The sequence below is a fragment of the Augochlora pura genome, chromosome 10, assembly GCF_028453695.1.
Source record: "Augochlora pura isolate Apur16 chromosome 10, APUR_v2.2.1, whole genome shotgun sequence".
Classification (NCBI taxonomy): Eukaryota; Metazoa; Arthropoda; class Insecta; order Hymenoptera; family Halictidae; genus Augochlora; species Augochlora pura.
The window spans coordinates 7906381-7929869 of record NC_135781.1 but is presented as its reverse complement, the minus strand read 5'-3'; the positions used below and the strand labels follow the sequence as shown (position 1 = coordinate 7929869).

At 38.9% G+C, this 23489-nt stretch overlaps 1 protein-coding gene across 1 annotated transcript in view; it reads right to left on the bottom strand.

Annotated features, from left to right (window-relative positions):
- Window positions 1-23489, bottom strand: part of LOC144475949 (lachesin) — a 147675-nt gene that overhangs the window by 56346 nt on the left and 67840 nt on the right. Inside the window, exon 2 of the mRNA XM_078192405.1 lies at window positions 9662-9822. Coding sequence (XP_078048531.1) covers window positions 9662-9822 — 161 coding nt within the window. The remainder of the gene's footprint in view (window positions 1-9661; window positions 9823-23489) is intronic.

Below are 23489 nucleotides of genomic sequence, written 5' to 3'. Positions count from 1 at the left end.
CCCTCCGCGGTGGGGGAGGAGGGGGAGGGGAAAATAAATCGTGACGTCTCATTGTTAGCCGGGGAACGCCGACAATGCGATGGAAACCGACGATCAAGAGTTCCCCGCGGAAAAGCGAAATTGCTGTCGCGGAACTTGTATTTCTAACTGCCGTTGGAATGTCGGCGCGGGGGGTGCCGAGGGGTAAAGGGGGGTGCGGGAGGGCCCCGGGTCTGGCAGAACGCGTTTATTGCCGGGTATTCATCGGTCCATGAATGGCAAGATTAAGCTTTTCGAGTACGCTTATTTAAGTTACTCGTCTTGCCGGATCCGCGCCTCCGCCGCGCCGAGCCACGAGGCAAGAATATTTAAAGAGACTTCCAAAACGGTGCGTAATGGATTATCCGAGTCGCGCGCCCGCTGAAAAATACGAACGAAACCCGGGGCATGGCTGGGGGGGGGGGGGGGGGGGGGAGGAACTTGACGCGGAAGAAACTCGGAGTAATCTCTCGGCTGTGTATTTTCCTTCCTCTTCCTTTTTTTCTTCTTCTTGCAGTTCCCCCCTTCGTCCCGTCCCCGCCACCCCGTCCCCGCCCCTCTCTTTCTATCTTCCCGTTGCTCTTAAACGAAACGCTGCTACGACGATTTATGAGATTATTTCGTGAGTCTCTTTTTGAAGCAAGGGACCCGGCGTTCTTAATAATGCGATCGTTTAAATGGAATTTGTTCCTTCATTTGTACCTTTTCGCCGGAAAATGGCGAAATTGCATTTTCGATTTCTTTCTCGTTTTCTAACCCTTTAACGGCCCTCGACGCTAAATTAATAAAGAATAGTTTCGAAGTATTAGATTTACCTAAACTTGTTGCATAATTGACCGATACGTTCGTCAGGACAGTGAAGTACAGAGGGTATGCTACTTGAATATATTTTGTTAAATTACTCAAAGGACAGGATTAAACGAAATGATGTAACGCAAAAGGGGATCGATAGACTACATTGTACAGGTACGTGTAAGGGCCACTGCCATAACTTTTGTTCCGGAACGAGTCACCGGACAGTGGACCAAAATGGCGGCGGAGCAAAAGGTGTTCCGCGTTCTTCAATTAAGCAAAACAGATTCGGTTAGCATTGCGCAACGGAAGTTTCGAGTTCGTTTGAGCCAACTACCGTCAATTAGGCGAACTATCTATGATTGGCATGGGAAATTTGCAACAACCGGATGTTTGCTCGGCATCGAAGGCTCCGAGGAATCCGTGGTTATCCTATTTAAAATCTTCGAATTGTCCGTCTTTTTCTAATTCGCCTGTATATAGAAGACATAACCATATCCTATCCCTTGAAATTACAATGTTTCTACCGTGAATTAAAATCATCAACAATAATTCGCTTATGGCGTGATTTGAACATTGACCAATCGAAGGTGGATTAAAATATTGACATTTCATTTAATTACTGAGTTACACGCAAACGTTATCCGTACGCAGGTTGTTTAATTCAATTTGGATAAATTTACGCTGTTTATTTATGTTATTTATTAATATCAATCATTCGAATATGTAAACGCAGCCGAAACAAATGCGAACGGAGCTCGCAATTAAAGTAGTACCTTTATTGTTTGGTTCCGTTACAGCAGCTATTGATATCTGCCATTGATGGCAAGAAAATACTTTTCTATAACGTGTTTACTATTGTTGAAAGTCGTACGATGTTATATCATTTCATTGTTTCATTCACAATAGTTTATCGACGCTGCCCGCAAAAACGTCATTGTCCATTTAATTAAGCTGAAGTATGTTTCATTGAAGACCGTTCACGGACGCGCCACGGTTTCGATCGTTATCTGACTTTTACAGTCAGCTATATTCAATAAAAGTTTTATTCTTTTTTCCATTGATAATCAGCTACCACAAAGCCAGGCTCCGCGTAACAGGATTTAATTAATAACTTTTTGATTTATACGAGCGAGCACCGATGGGAATTTCGTACTCGACAATAGGATATTTTTATTGCGACTTCGATTTACTCTTTATCAATTTATGAGATCGTCTTCCTAATCGAAGTTATTGGATTAGCAAAGTCCGAGTCTATCGAAATCGAATGCTTTAACTTTAGTTAACAAACGTAAATTTATCGAACACCGATACAGTAAACACGTGTACGTGGAAATTGTTTTTGCTCCTATTTATTACGATTATAAATCATCGTACGAACCAGAATTTGCCAGAGTTTATAATTTTGAAATGAACAGCACGCATGGGGCGAGTTCATCTCGAAATTCAGTGGACGACGATTAGTCAATGTAATGTGTTGTTTAAAATGCATTGACCGTTACAAATTAAAAATTATTACAATTGTTCCCAATAAAATGAACTGCAGTAGGGACTCTCTTACTCAAAGATTTATTTCTGAAATATTGCAATACTGAAATATTGAAAAATTGCATTCAAGTCCTCTTCTAGGCGATACTGAATCAACAATATAAATTAACTGATGAAAATGAAATATTAAATAATATTAAATAATTGGGTTCCAACCTTTTTTTAAATTAAAATCAAATATTTACTGGATGACCGAGAAAGTGGTTTCCCATTCATCAATAAATGCTAATTAAATGTGCGAATTTTATGCAGAAATCAAATATCAAATTTTGATGGCATAGAAAGAATTTCATAGTACATTTACATTTAATAAAATTACTCAAAGAAACAATTCATTTATATTAATATCCGTAGTCCAATAATTACATAGGCTCTTGTAATCGAAAAAAAATGACGTCAACGTCGACGTGGAGCAATCGAACGAGATGCGAACACGGCGTCCGCTCATTGAAAATTATTTCTCCTAATTAATAATTATTCCTCCTAATCGTAACCACGGTTGTTTCGGTCGAGCTGCCAGATGTCGACCGGCCGGAAAACGGTGCCGTTCGCTGAAAATATTCGCGTCTCTCCCGCGTTTCGTTGAATAGTTTTCTTTTTTTATCGCGGCTCAAGTGACATCAGATGATTAAGTCAGAGTGATTTGTCATTCACCGTATTCGTAAAGGGCAAAGATACTCGGCGTGTTTACGCCTCGTATATATGCGCATACATTTGGCGCAAGACTTTACCGGGTCTCTTGATCATGAGAATGAAAATGAAAATGATAATTTGTCGTATACGAATCAGCAAGTCAAATACAAGCGAGTTAGACGCGCCGCTCGCTCCTTCGGCCGCGAACACAGAAAGAATGCTGATTTTCGCCGGTGGTACACGCGATAACTGAAATTATGCATGCATCCGCGAAACATATTTTATCATTGTCTTCCCTATGCGGCCGGCGTCTTTGGATCAATTTTATCTGCGCGGCCGTGGACAGTCTACTATGACGCGTGAAAGGATAGGACCAGATAAATATGGATGAGTCACGGCGGTGCTTTGGTACTGTAAGCGTTAGATTTAGTGGCCACATTGCTCGTGTCAACGCCAAAAATTATCGGGAATGGTCGATGAGAGTATAGACTTCGTGGATAGTCCGAAGATTACAGAATTGATAGCAATATTGTATCGTAATACCATAGTATATTATATCGTAAATACTACGCATAATTTCGTTATCCTAAATGAATCTGATATTAAAGGCCCTAAAATTATACATAATTGTATAATAAAATGTAACATGAGAATTTAATTATTTATTTCCGATAGCTGTTTTATATAATGTACAAAATTGTATTTGCTGTGTTTAATTTATGGCAATAATAATAAATTAATAAATATAATACTGTTGCAAAGTACTATGAATTTCTCTCACAAGTAAAGGATAAATATAAGACAGATCGAGTAAATAACTCAGAATAGATTCCGTCGCTATCGCCAGATATTTCGTCAACGTTCTTTCATGACCCACTTCCAGTTTTACAAATAACATTTTACCGCTAGGGTATGTTCAATAACGAACGAATTAACTACCACCAGGACATGCCACATTTTATAGAATTTATTAAAAGATTCTATCCCCGCCGAAAACCGTCTAAGATCAATTGCCATACTTTTCCAAGCTCATCGGACAAGTGTCCCCGGGGAGCTGTTCATAAAATTCTCATCTTCGCCGTTCCGCGATTAATTATGTCCCGTTGACGAAAGTTCCGCAACGAAGTATGCGAAACAAGGAATTTAATAATTCTGCTTTATGGAGTCGCACTGCAAGACCCTTTTCCGCCAAGCGACGGGTGTAAATGATTATAACTCGCGGCGGGGAATCGTTTTCGGTCGAGCGGAAGCGAGAGAGAGAGGGAGATTCGAATTGTGGCGCCTATTGGTCGAAAGAATCGTTTGTTTCCCTCCCCGCTAAGGAAGTTTAAGGTCCGCGGGCTTAATTAAAATCTACCGGGCAAGTTTCGACGGAATCCGTTCGGAAAGAAATATTCACCGCGCCGACACTTTTCATGTGGCAAGAAATCTGTTCAACAAGTGGGATCGTAAAACCGTCAAATATATTTCCCCGAGTTCCAGTTATGAAAACTTCCCTCCGCTGTTTATACGAAATAATTAAGTGTTCGCCAGAAAACTACACGCGAAATTCCCTACTTTCGCTGATCGTTCTAACCCCTTAGGGATTTCTCTGCTATCACAGGAATTCTCTTCGCGTTCGCCCATAGTCCCTAACAGCTTTTACAATTTTCTTCGAGTTTCCTAGCTCAGACGGATACTTTTATATTGGCTGAAGCTATTTTTATATTGTCAGGCTATTTTACATTGAGGGAAGTCGACCTGGGCATATTTGAAATAACACTGTTTCAAATATTATTTCAAACAACGTGTTGTTTTATTTCATAATCATTTTGATACCAGTGATCGCATTTGAAATATTATTGTATTATTACGTGTAATTACTTGAAATAATCTTATTTCATGTTGTAGTTAATTGAAATAATCTCATTGTGTGTTATTATTATTTGAAATAATTATGGTATACTTCATGCAAATTATATGGTGCTTCAATTATTAGATCCGAGTCGGACTTATTCTGATATTTTCACTGATATTTCTGCAAGATAAGTGATTCGATCTGTGTTACATGATTATCCGACAAGGAGACATTTTTCTGAAGAATAACATTCCTCTTTCGTCTTCTGCACAAGGAGATAAGATTTCCTGGAAATGTTTCTCAAAAACATGTAAACGATGTAAAAGTTTCTCAAAATAAAATCTTTTTGGTGCACATTACTTCGACAATTATTCGTATTATCACATTTGGCATTAAAGTACAACGATATAATTCATTATTTGAATTTGCTATTATCTCGAATGAAACGATATTATTCTTATTTTAAACGACGGTTCGAAATGAATTGTTTAAAATAGTTATTTCTCATTTTCGTTTGAAATAAAATATACCCAGGTCTGGTAGAGTCATAAAGTTTGGAATAATGAATGAAATGAGATCCTCTTTGCAGAAATTTAATGTGGATGTTTAAACATAATAAAATTACGAATAAAAATGAAACAGAAAACGAACATTGTGAAAATATATCGCAGACGTCTGTCAAGTACATTATGTATCGTAAATATTAACGAGCAATTAAATTATGGAATACGAAATGCGTTTGCGTTTTTATGTGATATTTCAATAGAAAACGTGCGCGAAAGCTTCATCTTATTCTTGTTATACAAGTCTCTATAAACATTTCGTTTGAAATTTCGTACGTTTCGAATGGTAATAACAAATCACTGTATAATTTAAGTATAAAACATGGGAGACGTTTTCCGTTGCGATAAAAATGCAAAAAACAAACATTTTGGTTCCGAGAAATTTAACAGTGCGGCGATATGTACATCGGCAACCGTTCGCTATTAATATCACTAGCGAAAAATATGACCGATGCGGTGCTACGTCAAACCCCGGATAGAATTTGATTTTTAACAAGCGCGCTCCGTACGAAAATACATCTGTGGTGGAAACACCGTCCTGATTTCTCTGGAGTATTCCTCTTTTTTTTCAATGAACATCGCTAGCACGTGATAGTTGATAAATTGCCAATATTGACGACTTTCGGCGTACCTCCGCGAATGCCGACAGTAATTAAATAAATACGCTTGAACAATTAAACGAATCATATTCACGGTAATTCCATTCCGACGTACTCTACCGGTAGCTATAAAATTATTCTATTCATTGTCGCATTAAATGTTGGAAAGACGAAGCTCCTTTCATCGTACAATTTTCAATAAATGCGCCAATAAAGTGCAGAAATTAACTGTACTCCAATATTAGAAATTATAATTAATTATTTGATATTAAACAGACACATTAAATTCCTCGGACAAATTTCAGTTTTACTTTATTATTAGAGACAGGAGTAATTAAATATTTAAAATCAAATAGATGTGTTTCTTCTCTCGAGAGTAATCTTAATGTGAATGTATTTTACAACTGTGCCATTTAAATATTTGTAGCGAGACTGTCGTATTAATTATTCTAGTTCTTCTTGTATTGATTTACGATCAGTGGAATTATTAATTTTTGTTGTATACATAGAATTTCTTTCCTAGCATTTGATTTCTCAACATGTTAATTTTCCAGGTAAATTTCTCAAATAATCACTTAATATTAGAAATCTGATACAAATAGCAATAGTGGGAATTGGATTCGACGCAATTAAAAGAACGAAGATGCAAAGAGCAAACGGTCGATACATATCGAGGGTACCATTAACAGATTACTTCGTTCGGCGTATTTGTCGTTGGATAAATATGGGACGACTACTGTAAAGCAACCTAACGGAAAGCACATGCTACTTTTGGTACTTAAACCCAGCAGCAATTAGTAGGCCTGTTCGTACTCGCGTTCTCCCGGTTACTAAAAAACGGACGATTCTATGCTAACTAATTCATTAAATGTCACAAATACGTATGTATATGTACGACTATATATATATATTCAGGCTGCTTCATAAAGTACGTGTCAGAATCTCAGGCATACTACGATGAAATAGGAAGAAGAGTAGGATGTAGAAATAGAATGTTTATATCATCACCCTGTTCTCACCCTCGCTCGAATTTCTACTGTGTTCGCTAATAATACTTCGCTAATATAATATATATGGAAGTAGTAAAATCTATCGGACAGTACATTCATCGCAATCAACAAATTTTTATTTACATGGACTCGTTATATATACATCGATTGTAAATTAATATGAAGTTAAACTTTCATTGTTTATTCGTTTCATTAAGTATTCGATTAACTTCGATCATGCTGATGCAAATATAAAAATGCTAATTTGAAACATGAAACGCAAATAAAATTACAGAGATAAAGATTTCAATATTTTAAGTACTATATACATAATTCTGATTATTCTTCAATATTTAATACTGAGTATTTTGCGAGATTGTTTATTTTTTTCTCGAGTTGCCTCTTATCAAATGAAATATCTGTTATAGCGGACGACAATATTTTAATAATATCAATATCAAATATTTCTTTGTTCAGTTTTTCTTTATTACAAATTGCAGAATATTTCGTGATCGATTCAAATTTTCGACTAACTGAAAATTGCAAAGGTTTTGCAATTGACCCTGGCAGCGTTCTAAACGAGGGACCGTTCAATTATCCGACGGCAAAGAAACCGCGAAACATATCGTAACCGCGCTACTACTTCCATATCCGGCCAAAAACCGGAAGCACTCGGCAACCGCAGGGACCTAACACGCCTGCGAGTCGATCAACGGTAGATGGGGTGGGTCGTCACCGTACAAGGTGGGAACAATATGCAAGACGTTCTCGCAAGCTATCGTCGGCTATTCCGCAAGCTGTTCTTTATGTCTGGCCTTCTTTTCGCTCGTGTGTCTCTGTGTTCGTGTGTTTCGCTTTTCTTTCTTTCTTTCTTTCTTTTTTTTTTACTCGTTTCGTTCCTTTGTTTTGTTTGTTCCATCCCTCTCGTTACGGGGAGGTTTTCGCGCGAGAAAGTCGAAAGTAGATGGAGGGGAGTGGGCGAGGTGAGGGGGGAACGGAAGAAAAAGGAGGCCGGATAGGGAAACTGTGCCGAAGTTGAAGTTCGCGGCTAGTACGTTCGTGCGCGGCCGCTCTATCGGCTGATGAGCGAAAATGGATGTCGTACAGACAGAAGGGAGGGGAAGGTATAGTGATACAGTGTGTGTCATAAGTATACCAACCGCTCACAATTTTCAGTTTTCATTTCAAGAACAAATCGTCCCTCGATATTTTTTGTTATTAACACTAAAAGTATCGAGCTTGAAACGCGACTAATATGTATTGTTTTACATTTATTTAAACTTAATAAAATATCCGTTGAACTATAAAGGGGTGTCCTAAAATTATTTTACTTTTAAAAAATGAGGGATTCCTGAGGTAATTTAAAGTAACTTTCTTTTTGGTAAAATGCAACCTGCGGCTTCATTTGCGTGTTATTAACCAATACGAGGCTAAATCAACTGACGAGGCGGCCTAACCAATGAGTGAAATTGTACTTCGTCCGCTCATTGGCTCGGCCGCATTGCGCCAGCCAAGCTGGTCTCTCATTGGTCTGTGTTTTTCGCTAATAACTCGTAAACAAAGCTGCGGATAGCATTTGTGTTAAGGAGAAAGTTACTTCAAATAACCTCAAGAATCCCTCATTTGTCGGAAGTACCATAATTTTAAGATACCTTGTATTTTTATAGAGCATGAGACAATAATAATTTAATTTTTATTTTGGGAGATTTGCTACTTTCAGACAGAGGTTTATTGAGACTGAATAATCGTAGTGGTATAGTGATCAATAGACTGCAGATTTGGTGAATTTAATCAATGTATTAAATTTTGTTTAATCATTCTATTAAATGCTGGACCATTTCCCAAACTATATTATTGATGTGGACGACATTTATAACAATCCCGAGTTTCATATCTTGTAGACTTATGACTACTTCTATTGTTCTTAATATAACAACAATCTATTTGATTTAATTGCTGAAAATTTGGTAATTACGCGAACAATCTACATACTCTGAGTCAAAATTGACCTGGTCGCCCCATTGCGAATGTTAACATCAATAAAAGCAAAAGTCTACGAGACATCTAAAAATATACAGTGTGTCCCATTTGAGTTTCCACTTGCAACTATTTCCAAAACTATATATCGTTTGAAAAAATATTTTACCCTGCATATAATACCAATATTAAAAAATCCCGATGATCCTGAAGTCTTTTATAATGATAACCCTTGGAGAAAGTTCTTCTCACTATTGTTATTACTTATTATTCCCTATTATTTCTGTCATAAACTCTAAAATAAAATACTGAAACATACATATATGCGTTGGTAAGTTTCTGATACACAGTGTAGGGAAATAGAAATATTAAAGGAAAAATAGATAGATGTATATAGTATATAGTGAAAGGATGGGAGAGACATGATTTGATGATAGTGGCGGCTGCTGGCGGTGGTTTTCTCTTTCATAGCTGGCAGTGGTGCAGTTAAATGCAGTGCTGTGAGGTGCAGGCACACGCGCATATAAGTAGTGCAGTATTAGTAGTAGTAGTATTAGTAGTAGTAGTAGTAGTAAGTAGTAGTAGTAGTAGGTAGTAGTAAGTAGTAGTAGGTAGTAGTAGTAGTAGTGATGATAGTAGTAGGTTAGTAGTAGTAGATAAGGTAGTCCATTACAGGCGGACACAGGTTAATGGTAAAATAGTTACCCGGGCCTTGGCGCCGCCAGAGTGATCTCCGCTCGCGGAGGAGGAAGGACTCACCCGGTATCCACCGAGGTTGTTCACCACGCAGGTGAAGGTAGCGTCTCGACCCTGCGGGATCGTTACGTTCTCCAACGGGTAAACGAAGTCTGGCCCTAGCCCCGTCACTGGAACAGTTAAGCGGTAATTTTATATTAAAGTCTGTTGTCGAGCGCCGTAAACGGGTCAGAGACATCAAGTGCTCTCAGCGTGCCTCAGAAATTCGTTTATTGCCGAACAAAGCGGACTGACCCTGCCGCGTTATCATGCTACCCCCGATGCATTCGTTATGTCATGCCGCCGCGCCAAGCCAGCCGTTCGTTTCAACGATCCCTCGAATTAACAATGGACGTTCGTCGACTGACGTACACCGATTTACTCGCCAATTTTAGCAGATTTCATCCAATAATTTCCATATCTAAACGGCCGAATCTGTCTACATTTTTGACGTACTTAGAGTACCATCGAAATCTCCAGTTTGGAAGAATCATTTCATAAACAAATACTATCGTTTTTATGGGTCATCTTTTCTTGCCTGTGCACTAGATAATCTATTGGAAATGATCTTTGGAAAATTTTTGATAGTGTGGAAGTTGTAACAAGTTAACCCTTTGCACTCGGATGGCGAGACTGAGGCAAGAAAAATTGCCATATCATTAATACACAAGAATCTGTGCATCCCTAAATCTATTATTAATAAATTAAAAACAACTAAAATATAGCACGTGTAAAGTATAAAGGTTTGATATAAAATTGTCAAACACTATTTACTATCAGCTCATACATTTTTTATTAATAACGAAAAGATCAATATACAGACAATGTAATCTCGAAAGACACATTTTATAGAAAAATGCCTTTCAAGTAGAAGTTCATACTTCCGTCGTAAAATAATTTGATGAACAGCTTCGAAAGCACGATTATGCGCAAAGAACGTAAAGTACACTATCGCAACAAAAGCGTATTTCGAAGCGAAGCGATCGATGCGAATTAATTGTCGGTCGGCAACTGCAATTTCGCTGGACGCGTCGTTAAATTTTCCTTGCGGGGAGCCGTCGATCGGCGGGAAGTCTCGCCGTTCGATTCGGTTAATTACTAAACAATTGTCCTCGTATCCTTCGATAATATTCCACTTTTCCCGACGCTGTTCGGCCGGTCTCTCGCTCAGACGCGGTCCCGCGTATTAAAGGAGTTCGGCCCTGGAACGAGATAACTCGCGTTTATCACATCGAATGGCACTTCGCTTTATGAGATCGCGTTTATCAGACAGAACTCCGCGGTTTATGCGCGAGAGGAAAAATGGAATTGAATGGTATGCAGTGGTGCTCCAACGAAATGTTTTCAATGAAATGAAACAGAGTTTAATAGGGTACTAGATGGGAAAGAGGGGCGTGCTAGTTATCTCGAATAAAAGCTTGCTCACAGATACACGTTTCGCGGGGGATGCCGCGGACGGAAATGCCGTGTGATGCGTGCCGCTGGCGGAGTACGGATATGTCACAGTTATGACGCTTTAAGTGCACGATAAGAGACTGCGCTTGTTTGTTCGTTATAATATCGTCGGAAGAATATAAGGAAGAATCCTAAGATAGCGATTCATTGGCAATATTAACGTGGAACAAGAATTTTCACGGTAAATATTCTTAGTCGACTAGTAGCGTAAATTCAATATTATGAAAATTTAATTTATCGCAGAAATAGTCAGCACTAAGAATAGTATTTACCAGCTAAATTTTAATAGCAATATTAAATCGGCAATATTAAATTTTAAATCTGCGGGAAGTTTTATGAAGCGAAAGCTTCGTTTGGTAATACGTTTGCGATGCTGTTAAAATATGCATATATCTGGAAGCGTCCCGCTGCTTATTACAATGAAGTGCGCATTCAAAGGAAGTGGTCGACCATAAAGTTTCCTAGCGAAATCGTTAAGCGAAATGAAAACGAAATATCGGCTAAAATATCTCATGGTTTCTATAAAAAGGGGGACGCAACAGCTAGGATATTCGTGAAGCGGAGCACAAAGAGGTAAAACAATAATGGAGCGGGCGGACAACCGGCGTAACAGGGAGAGAATCGATTCTTTTCTCGCTGTACATCGTAAAACTTGTTTTCATGGTAGAAACAACGATCGTATTCGGCATTAATATTCTAAATTGGGTGTATGTTAGCGTTTGTTCCCACGAATATACTTCGAATACTACGAAAACAACGATGTAACTCTTTCCTAAAAATAGAGAACACGATTCCGCATTCGTTGTTCTATCATCTGCATCGTTCAAATTCCGTATGTTCTAAATTAAGTCCATGTCAGTAGTATTTGTTCTCTTAAATTGTAACTTTTCTTTATAAAAAAAACACAAAGTAATTCCACATTCGTTACTTCATTTCTATCATTTCAATTCAATACGTTGCAATAATTGAATTTGCATGCAATTGTATTTAAAAACGGACGGTAACGGAATTGCTTAATCGTTTTAATTCACAGTCAGAATAATAAATTAATCCTCGTAGTGATTTTAATAAAACGCTCCGTCAAATTGAATTTCCCATGAAGAATCCGCAGTCTATGGGCTACATTCCGCAATAATGGCGCGCGTGTCGCGCTGACCGGAAGCTGATAAACTGGAGGTCGTATTAGACGGTCGGAGAGAGTGGAAATTAAAGGAATGTAAAGGATTAAAAAGTAAATTGGCGGGAAAGGACATCCCCGGTGAAAAAAAAAGGTCAGCGGAGATAACATTACTCCAAGTCGCAGGGAAGTAAGATAACGGCGCGCATAACTAATGTTCCGGGTTATGGATTAAAGTATCCGCTGCGATAATCGTTGTATTTCTCGTTTTCCTTTCGCCGAACCGGGGGGCCGGTTTAAATTTCAGTCAAATCACGGCTCCCGCCGGAGTAGCACCGTCTCGTAAGTTGCCGAGAAATTAATGGTGGTTCGAACATGCTCGGCTTACCATATAGCCGGTCGCATCCGACTAGACGAAGCACGGTTTCTTCAATTACATTTATAGCGCGATAAAGGCTGGATCCCGTCGAATTAAAAACGGAGCCGGTCCGTATCATAATTCTCCGTAATTAGATCGCAGATTTTTACGCGGTTATATAAAAGTTTTCAAATACCAATAAAAGTCTAATGGAATTTAACTCGGTTCCACATTAACGAAGGTTGAACTCTGCTTAATTCCATTTCCCTTGAAATCTATTTACGAGAGCCGGGGCTTTACACGGACGGCATTTCATGCGCCGTTTTACAAAAATTAGAATTAAAGATAGATTTCCTTTGTCGCTCGAAACATTATTCCCTGGTAAAAGCGACAGAGAAATGCAATTAGACTTTATCAATTTACGTGTTTTTAAACATCAAAGGCGGAGGCCCACAGCTACGTGTTCCAGATTGTTCGTTTCCGGCTCCCGCGATACGTGTTCCTTCAAATTTATTCAATGCTACTTTTTGAACAGTATTTATAGAATAAATTCGAACGACCGGCGCAAAAACAACACGCGGCCAGAAATTTGTAACCCGACGGAACAATTCGGAATGTTTTACGCGGGACAGTCTCGCGCACAGCGTATAAATAATAAAATAACGGGAGCGCCCATTGATAACGTTCCGCGATAAAGGAGACCGTAATTAAAGATTAAACAAACCGCTACTTTTCGATCAAATGGAATGACTGCACTTTAATCGAGTGTGTAATTTACTCCGGAGGTACCGACCGAATAATTTATTGCGTATTTATTCGCCGACCGGGAACCGCCTTTCGAAGTTACTGACACGAAAAACGTGCTGCACAATCGGCGCCGTATACATTTGTTCAACGAGTGATTGTTAAACCGTGGAGCGCCGCGCAGCATGTTATAATTACCTCTGATAAATCTGAAATAAATTTCACGCGGAGGAGTAATGCGTCGAACAATTTAAACTATATGTTTTCATTTCGTATTTACAGCCGCATTCGATTGTTCTCTTCGGTATGCAGATTCCGCGTGCTCGTAAAACTTTATTTAAACATCACGTACACTTCAAATTATGGTCTCGCGTTGTTTAATCATAGGTGAAATATTAACGTCAAATAACAAATGGCTTACGCCGCACGCAGGAAAAATGATATTTTCTGTATTATTCTTAGTAATAAATTTTAATTATTTTATAACATTTTATTGCTAAGATTATATGTTCTAAACAAATGAGGTATTTAGAAAAATAAATCTCATTGTTGATTATAGAACGTATAGATGATAATTAATATATGTACAATACATATGCAATCGATAATATTAATTACTATATGTTGATTACAAAAATTTTAACAATTGTCAAAACACTGTAGTATGTTCTAATTGAATTTCAGAGCAATGCTATTTCCTGATTCATGCCCCCACAATTCATTTTCCACAATCTATTTATGACGCGCATTGTCAGTCGGACGTCACTCAAAGTTGAAGCTTTCTCTGCGCTCTTTATGCATCGCAAGTCCGCGAAATAAATTATGTCAATTATAGGAACGTTACTCGAATTTCGTTCTCATCGGCCCCGATAAGAACGCTCCGGGAAAGTGGAGCATTGAGACGTCCCCCGTAAATCGTATTACAATGAAAAATTAGGAACAGGTCCGCCGTATTCGTAACGTACTATACTCCGAACGACGGTTATGCAATCGAGGCTGCGAAATAAAGGTGCGCTCGGTAAAAAGCCGGAAACTCGGTTCGTCGGACGGAAACCGATTCCGTGGAACGAGGAGAAAGAGAGAGGAGAGAGAGAGAGAGGGAGAGGGAGGAGCGAAAGGGGTTGAAAGAAGATTTTTGGATCGGTTTTAAGGAAAAACGTAGCGTGGCGAGCAGAAAATTTGCTCAGAAACGACTGGTCCGCCGCGATACGATGTGCAACAAGAAACACAATTTATCCTGTCGGAAATGTCGGCGCGTAGGCAGGACTTTTTGTCACGAGGATTTCAATCGAGGGACAGCCGATTCTTCTTAAACCGATATTCACGCTGCACGGTTCCTTGTCGGGTAGAATAATTTTCTTCGACGAAGAAGCTTTGGTAAATTCCACATTTTGCTGAAACTTCGCGCGAAGCTTCTATATAATATTATCATTAATATACATCATTGTTAATATATATTATAATAAGCTTCGAAGAAGTTTGTATTTATAATTTGTTCGCGCAAATTTTCCAAGATTAAAAAAGAACAATTTGAATTTTATAATTACAAAAGGTAGAAATTGCATTCGAACATGTTTTGACAGCTCGAAGGCGATGTCGGGTCATTTCTGACATCAAAACCTTTCATCTTTCTTTTTATTTAGCTTGGGTCAAATGTACAACACTTTCCAGCTGTCCATACTTCAGCGTAACATTTTGTAGTCTTTCAATCACTTTTACAATACTGTTTGTTATCCCCTTTTGCTGTAAACTAAACTCTGTAATTTAGCCATTTTTAAATATTTATTTATTTCCCAGCGATCTGAGTGAATATTTAAGTCGGTGTAACTAGTTTAGAATGTTAAGTTAAGAATTTTTCAAATAAGTCCTTCGACCATTTTTCTTCGAATTTCCATGGGGATTCTTGTAATAGCGCCTCGCATATTAGATATTGCTATTGTTTTACGATTTCTAAGCGGAATTGTAATTCCATCAAATTTTGCGCGCGCCAAAAGAATTCCCGCGATAAAATTTCGTCGTTATTTCGGTAGAATGCCCATTCCGTTATGAATTTCAATCAACCCGGCATCGGGGCTAATAGAAAAGTTCCATTCTTGTATGGCGACGATGGTGTGTTTAATTGAACTCTACTTGATATTCCGCGTGCTCGATGCCGCTCTACCTTTTCAATTAATGCGAATTATGATTGCGCGGATACAGTTTTATTTCGTGCGATCGATCCCGACGGCGCGCGCGAACAAACGTTGCACACGAATGTTTTCCGTTTTAATTTTCGTGCGGGCAAAAAACTAAAAAAAAAAAAAGAAAAAAATGGCCGACCTGTCACGAATTTCAAGGAAGCGGAGTTGCTCGAGTAATTCCTAGTTCGGCTCTTCGAGTTACATTCAAAGATAACACAGGCGGTCGGTCCTTTTTTAAACGAAATCCAATTGATGGGACGAGAGGAAAATAAACGGGGGAACGTTTTCTGAAATATCAAATGTCGTTTATGGGAGCGCGGGTCAGCAGTTCATGACAGTTCGCGTGAAGGAACGCAACCATTAAAAACTCTTTCAACTACAAAAATCGTTTCCAATATTTTCCGAGGACTAAAATTCCGATAGATACACACCGAAAGAAAACCGTGGTTCCGCCGGTGAACAGTTACCGCCTTCTTTTTATCGTCCAATATACCGGACCAAACATAAACGCGCACCAATCATTAATCCAATTAATTGACCCTAAAATCATCGCGCTAGAACCACGAAACGATAGCGCATTGTTAGAAAGGTAACTTTTATTTTCTAATAACAGCTGTGCCATTTATATCTTAGAAATTACGCTAAATTTTTATTTCACTATTTCTATTGTCACTAATGTGTAATCTACTAAATAAATTAATTATTATATACAGAGAACCTCTGCATTTGGACGAAAACAGTTATGAAGTTTATTATTAGATTAATAAATCAGGTAAACGTTTATTAAATTTTTGTTCTATCATTTCTATCATTATTATTATATTTATAATTCTCTAAGTAAATTAATTATCATAAACAGCAAATCCTTGCTCTCAGAATAAAACGATTGTTAGACCACAATTTTAACGACTTCGCAATTCATATTCCTGCAAAGTTTTAGTTTCGAATAATTCTATTATTTGTTAACTTATCTAAGAAACTGGGCTGTCTTTTATTACGTGTTCGCAAAGTGTTGTTTTCTATTCCAATAACCGCGAAAGAAGCGTCTGAAACTACGAACCACTGAATGCGAGATCGGATGCTCCTGAGAGAGTTTTCATACTTTCCCTCGATGTTTTACGCGTCCTATCGTTTTAAATTTTTTAGATCGTTAGCATTTATAGTTCCTGTAAGTTGTAGCCGATGAAAAACACGTCAAACATTGAAATACATCCTATTGCAATCCACGTGGCTGTCTAAAGTACACCTGCTAGCATTATTAACTGTCCGACACTTTTAATTGCACCTATTGCAGTCATATTTTATTATACACATTTTAAAATTGTTTATAAAGTGTACAAATTGAGGAAATTCTGATAGGAAACATTTGCTGCTATAATATGAACAAAATTGTATATTATAGAAATTTTATAATATTAAAGAGATTTCAATGTCGGCGGCTTCTGCTGATACTTTTTTAAAGCAGCATTTTTTAAAAAAATATCTAGAACAGATCTTTTAAAATATAATCCTATTTGAATAATTTTGCAATGTGACGCTACGTGAAGAAAATTACAGTGGCGCGAAATACATTTTTGAAAAGTTTTACTTATCCTAAAATGTAATCTATACATGCCAAAATATTAAAAATACGAGTAATACAAATTATAGAGTTACTAAAAAAATCGACTTATTTATTTAGCATCGACAGGCTAAATGCCCCTTTTTCTATCATATTAACTTGACTCCAGAGTGTATCTTATCACTAAATTTGATCAGCAAACAATTCTTCGTGTAAAAAATGTGACTTTCGCCGCTATCACTCTAGTCCACTCATATAAATAAATGCCACGGCGTGTTCTATCACGTGATCTCGGTAGGTCAAAATGCAATTATTTCAAAGTCCCGAACCGTGTTCGCGAAGATCCCGCGCTCGTCGCCCGGCGCGCATTAGTCGGAACACTGCGCGACAGCCGAATATTATCGTACTCAAACGGCGCGCCGTGACTACAATGCTCGATGTGTAGCAGCGGGTATTAAAAAGCTAGCTTATGCACACCGGTCGGGCCACTCCTTCTTGTCCGAAGTTTGTAATGAAAATTTCAATGAATCCGGAAACTTTTTGATTGGCCCTGAAGATCCCGTGAGGTATGCAGTAGCATCGCGTTCAACGTTACGAACTACAAATTCGCGTAGAGCGCGAGCAGTTGAAAGTTCAAAACTCGAGCAGTTTCGCCCGCGGCGCAGTTCAAGCATGCCGGGTAGGGTGAGAAGGGGGACGGTGGGATGGAAAAGCTGTGGGGGGAGGGGAGGAGGATGCAGAACCAGGTAAAAATTTATTTCGTCAGTGCCGGCTGTCGTGTTGCCCGCAGCCGAACGAAAAACGAGCGTGCCGCTTCTTGCCGCCCGCAATGAAGTGTAAATATTTATATTTCCCGCGCCACGTTTACGGCTCCGCGATTATTTATTTTCTTCCCCCTCCCTGGCTTGCACCCTCCGTGTCCCGGCCGTCGCCGTTCGCGCGCGGTTTACGCGAAAAACGGGCATCCTCGCGCGGAACGCGAATTATTTGACGAGGCCAAGGGCATCTAGCCGGCGAATATTATTCGTGCCGCTGGTGGCGTGAAATAAAACGCCGGTAAGCAGCTCGCTTATCGAGCCGTAATCCGTTTCGTAATTTCTGTCGCGAACGGCGATATCGTGTCCCGCGAATACCCGCGCAGATAATCGCCTATACATATGCAACAGCCCGCGGGAGCTGTCCGGACGATTACTTTTGCAATATTCAATGTTTCACTGCTGGACAATCAACGTTTTAACGACCGCCGTAAAAGCTCCATAAAATCGGAGTCGTTTATTTCACGCCGTTTTCTTCCGCGCCTTGTCAATCGTTTATCTAGCATTTTTATTAACCCTCAGACGACGCGCCGTTTTTACAACTACGACGATGCTCATCGCCGGACTTCGGTCGGCAATTTTTCGATAGCTTATTTTTCGAGATACTACTTTTGCAACCGCTCAGTCTTTTCGTTGTTCCTAGTCCGACAGAAATTCATTTAAACAAAGTGCAAAGCATTGAGTAGTTAGGTGAAGCACACAATGTACCATCGTTACGGTAATTCCATTTAAATATACAGGATGGTTTGGAATTTATAATACAACCGAGCAAGGGTGATTAGATAAGACGTGAGAAGATAAGAAACTGTACTTCGAATTCCGGTCCACCCTGTGCATTAACCCTTTGCACTCGATTGGAGACTCCGCAGTGGCATTGGAAATAAGCTAAACCGTGTTAAAGAATTTTATGCTGCTAAATTCTGTCGTATTTAAATCATCGTTAAAAATGCAAATGCTCTATAAACCAATAAGCTCGACGTCACAAGATTAACATAAAATAAATGAAAAATTGAAATGGTCGAAAGAAATGTCTTGGTTCTGGAGTTAAAATAGCTTCGAGCGCAAAAGGTTAATAATATTTCTATTGTATTTTTACCGCTGTCTGTTTTTAATCGATAATGTAGAATTATCCTATTCTGATTTTCGTGAAGCAGTTCGTGGCGAATCGATAATAATATTACCGTACCGTATTGTAGCCTAGACCATCGACTACGGAATCGCGACTGTATTACTGACTACCGGGAACGGAGGAGGATCAGGCTGGTTCCATCGGCGAATCGGGAATGTTCAATGTTTAAGACTTGTTCCGTATGTGACCGTCGCATCTGTTTGACCGATAGGCAGCTTGAATGTTTCTCGATGGTCCGCACTGGTACACGGCATTATTCAAACTGTGCGCCGTTCGCCGGCCGAATCGGGTTACCGCAAAAGTCTGTCATCAGAACTTCGCCCGCGGATATTCGGATTTTCCTGTTTCAACGAAGTCAAATTGTGTACCCTTTCATTGTTTTCGCGAAACTGCTACCATTCACGCTGCCCGCTTACTGAATTATGCACACTGGTAATTTTATTGAAGAGAGAAATCAAGATATAGTATGTGCGACGGTTTTTTTTATTTAAAAACAGTTACCGGCAACTTTAAATGTTGCGTGTGCGAATTTTTATGCAAATTAGAAATTCTGTACGTCGATTGCGATAAACAGAAGTTAAATAAACATTTCTTTTCATTCTCACATGATGAATTTATGAACTCGGCTATTTATATTTCTTCTAATAGTAAATTGTAATAAATCCAACAATTTTAATCCATCCTCTTTAGAAGAATGAAAAATGTGCATCTTTCGAGACTTCAATGCATGAAATTATTGTAGTAACTTCTCACAAAAGCGTCTCTATATTTTCAATGACATCGAAACAATAAAGCTAAATAAATCTGCCTTCGAGTTTCAATGAATTTTATATTTTCCATGCTTTAAAAAAGTATTTTCAACAATAGACATGGAATTACGTCTCCGTTGCTATCAACTTAGCAAAACTGCTAAGATCTTCATTTCTTTGTAATTGTTGCACAAACTTCTTACTTTGCATAAAGACCTACGTCGATTGAAATTCTAAATTATTAAATTTCACAATCGCCAGTGTTTAACGTGCACCGAATTAAAATCACGTGATCCCGATTCAGTGACAATCGGTCGTTCCGAATTTGCATAGATGAGTTTCAATATTAACAATTCCGGTGTTTCCATTGGTGTTTGTGCGTTATGCTGTTGGAAATGTACGAATGGTGGTGTAGTTAGGAGGGGCAGGAGAACTCTCCAGCAGAAACTTCGTATTGTTCGGGGATTCCTGGACATCGGCTGTTTGTTCAGTTGTCCAAGAACTCCGCTTTATGATGTTTTGAGCCTGCATTAGTGGACTTTGAGTTTCAGTGGTCGTCGCTGACTCTCGCCCGCCCACGTTCGACGATTATAATTTTGTCTATAGAACAAAAGTAACGGTATATTTCCTGGGTGTCGCGTATTTTAAAGTACGAGCCAACAATTAACCTCTTCGGCACGGCTGAACTATGCTCGAGCTGTTTCACTGTCAGAGTTCGACACGAAATACGCGTAAACGATAGAGCGCTATAATGTGTGATGGATAATACTGTTCTCTAAGCGAGAAAATTGCAATTAAATTTTTGACGATTAAATTATAATTTACATAACATAATAGGTGTTTCGGTTAATAATATCGATTTTTCATGCCAAATTTGAGCGTTCATTTTCATTGGAAACTGAAACTACTTAATAATCGCTCTTCTTCTCATCTTTCTTGAAATGAGAAGATGTTATTAAGCAAAACGATATTTTCGAAGCTATGAAAATGCTATATTTTCTGCGTAATGGCAATCAGTAATAAATTGGTTTTTAATAGCGTATGTTTACCAGCCCATAGACCGTAGATATAATTTATCTGCACTAAACAATGTATTAGTAAAACACCATCTTTTATCAGATACATTATTAACTAAAATACGTGCTAAATTGTAAATTTAATAATTAATAATAAGATCATAAGTATGAAATATTTTTAAAAAAGAAACATTCGTCGGGCCTAAAGGAACAGACACTAGAAATGACACTAGAAATTTCGCCATTGAAGATCGATGAAAAGATATTGTCGCTAACGAACGTCTGTCGAGCGAACCGAACCATTAAAATTCTTGTAGCAGGAGTAGAAGGGGCCCAGTGTATACACAGGTTGTAGAGAAGCAACAGACTGGTATAGCGAGTCCGGGTTCGCCTCAGTGGCCGGTATCAACAATATCGCGGGCACGATGTGGCGTGGCGTGACGCGACGGTGGTCTAACGTGGCACGGCGCGGAGCATGGCAAGCCCCTGGCATGGTGTTCCGTGCGCTGCGGCGTGCTGGAAGAAGTGAGAGAGGCGGCAACAGTGCCGACTGAATTTTACGAGGATATTTACATGGGCGCAATATTTTATAGAGCACTTAATGCCAGGTCACGTTCTGTCCCTCAGTCGCGAGGCGGCCACCTATGAATCAAAGTACGCTTTAAAGATTTCTTTCTCATCCAGCGCGGAGCCGGATAAGGAACACGCTCGGGTTTCGTACCTCGCGCGGAATATCTTACGCGGTATCTCCGCGGCTTCCTTATCTCCTCAGGTTTTCTCGTCCCACTGTCACCCTTATCCGGGGAACCAGCCCTACGACGCTACGTTCCAGCAGCCTGTTCCTCGTTTCTCTTTTCACCGGGGCCCCCCACCGCCGCCGTCGCCGCCGCCGCTTGTCTTTATTCATAATGCATGCACTCGAACCGGAACCGATTCCATACGAAAGCGGAGCCACTTGAAATTGGAAACGCGCTGGAACGCCACCGGGTTCCGGTTGCGTCGCGCCACGCCATATACCGTTAGGGGATGATCGCGCGATCGCTGGGAACTGAATAATGCGAGACCATGTTAACGCGCGAGGACCGATTGATGTATTTATTCGATTGCCTGAACGAGCTTCGAGACCACCGCGTCGCGTAATTTTATCCGCGCCTTCGGGTTTTGAGAAACTACAATTGATTAGAGTGCCCGACGCGGGATGCTATTTTAGGGCGGATGATTCGGTCGATGCTAGGATAAACGCCGCGAGTTACGCGACGAGTGTTTGCGGAAAACAATGTAAGCGCCGAAATTGAAAAATTTTGTTTCTTCTTAAAATATTGTATTTGTCAATGAGAGTATCTAATATCTAAATATTCGAGATATCGTTAGTTAAATTTTTTACCACTAATGCTTTGTATTAGTAATATTTCAAATTGCATAATTCTGTAGAATTTATTTTAACGATGCTTTTTTTTTCTCATAAATCCGTGAATCCCATATGCTAGAGTTCGATTAACGCATTAATTAAAAGCTTTTTGAATTTGTGACTTGCGGCGTTTTCTCCGTAACCACAGAACTGGAAACTATTATAATTGGATGATCGAGCTGACGAGAAAACGAGTAAACTGTGAATATACCGTAATTACGAAATAAATCAAAATTGTACTCACGCTCTGAATTTTGTGACATTATTGCGGATAATTTTGGTAAGGTTGGTACAAGCTAAACAATTTGATAAAGGAAACTAGACAGTATAATTGGTGATATGAATATAGAATGTGAAAAATTGGGATTCCGTCGCCGTATCTGTAAACTTTAATCATCGAAATCAGGAGCAATTTTCAGATTTTATTCTTATTTTGACGTTCACGGAATTATTTGCGATAATTACGTGTGAACATATAGTCTGTTTACCCCGCGGCTGGAATGCAGAATTTAAAAGATGGAACTGTTTTAGCTTTATCTATAATTTGTAATAATCAAAGGAGTTAAGTGCAATTTTTGCCATTTTCATCAGACAGACAGCAAGCCAAAACGAATATGGCAGGAATCAAATGAACGACGATGCTTTTAGTTTTCAGATCTGAGATTCCTCTTAAACAGACAACTCTCGACTTTGTACTCATCGCTTAACGTCAGCCCCGAAGTTATTTCGGTAACCCTCGGTGCACACCGAAACTATCGAAATCTACTGCATTATTAACACGCGAAGTTCCCGGCAAGGGAAACAGTCACTGAAGACACAGAAGTAATCGCTCTTCACCTTCCATTAGACGCAGTACCTGCAGCTATCCGAGTACTTTTAGAACGAATTTCTACGCGAAATATTTAATCTAGCACGGAAGATGAAGAAACAGGGCTTAAACAATTTTTTAAGAATTAAATTATCGATTCACGAATGTATCTTCATTCGTTGATCAAAGTCACTAAACGTTGAAAAATCGACGATTAAATCGACCTATTACATTATGATGAAATTAATTATTATTAACACTTTGCACTCGAGTGGCGACTTTGAGGCACCACTAAAATTGTTCTGCCACATTCTAAAATAATTTTTACCGCAACAAAGTTAAATTTTAGAAAAATTGTTAAAAATGGAACTGTTCTTATGAATCACAAGAGTTAATTTTATATATATAAAATACAATTCGTCGCTTAAAATGGAAATACTGTACACCAAAAAAATTAA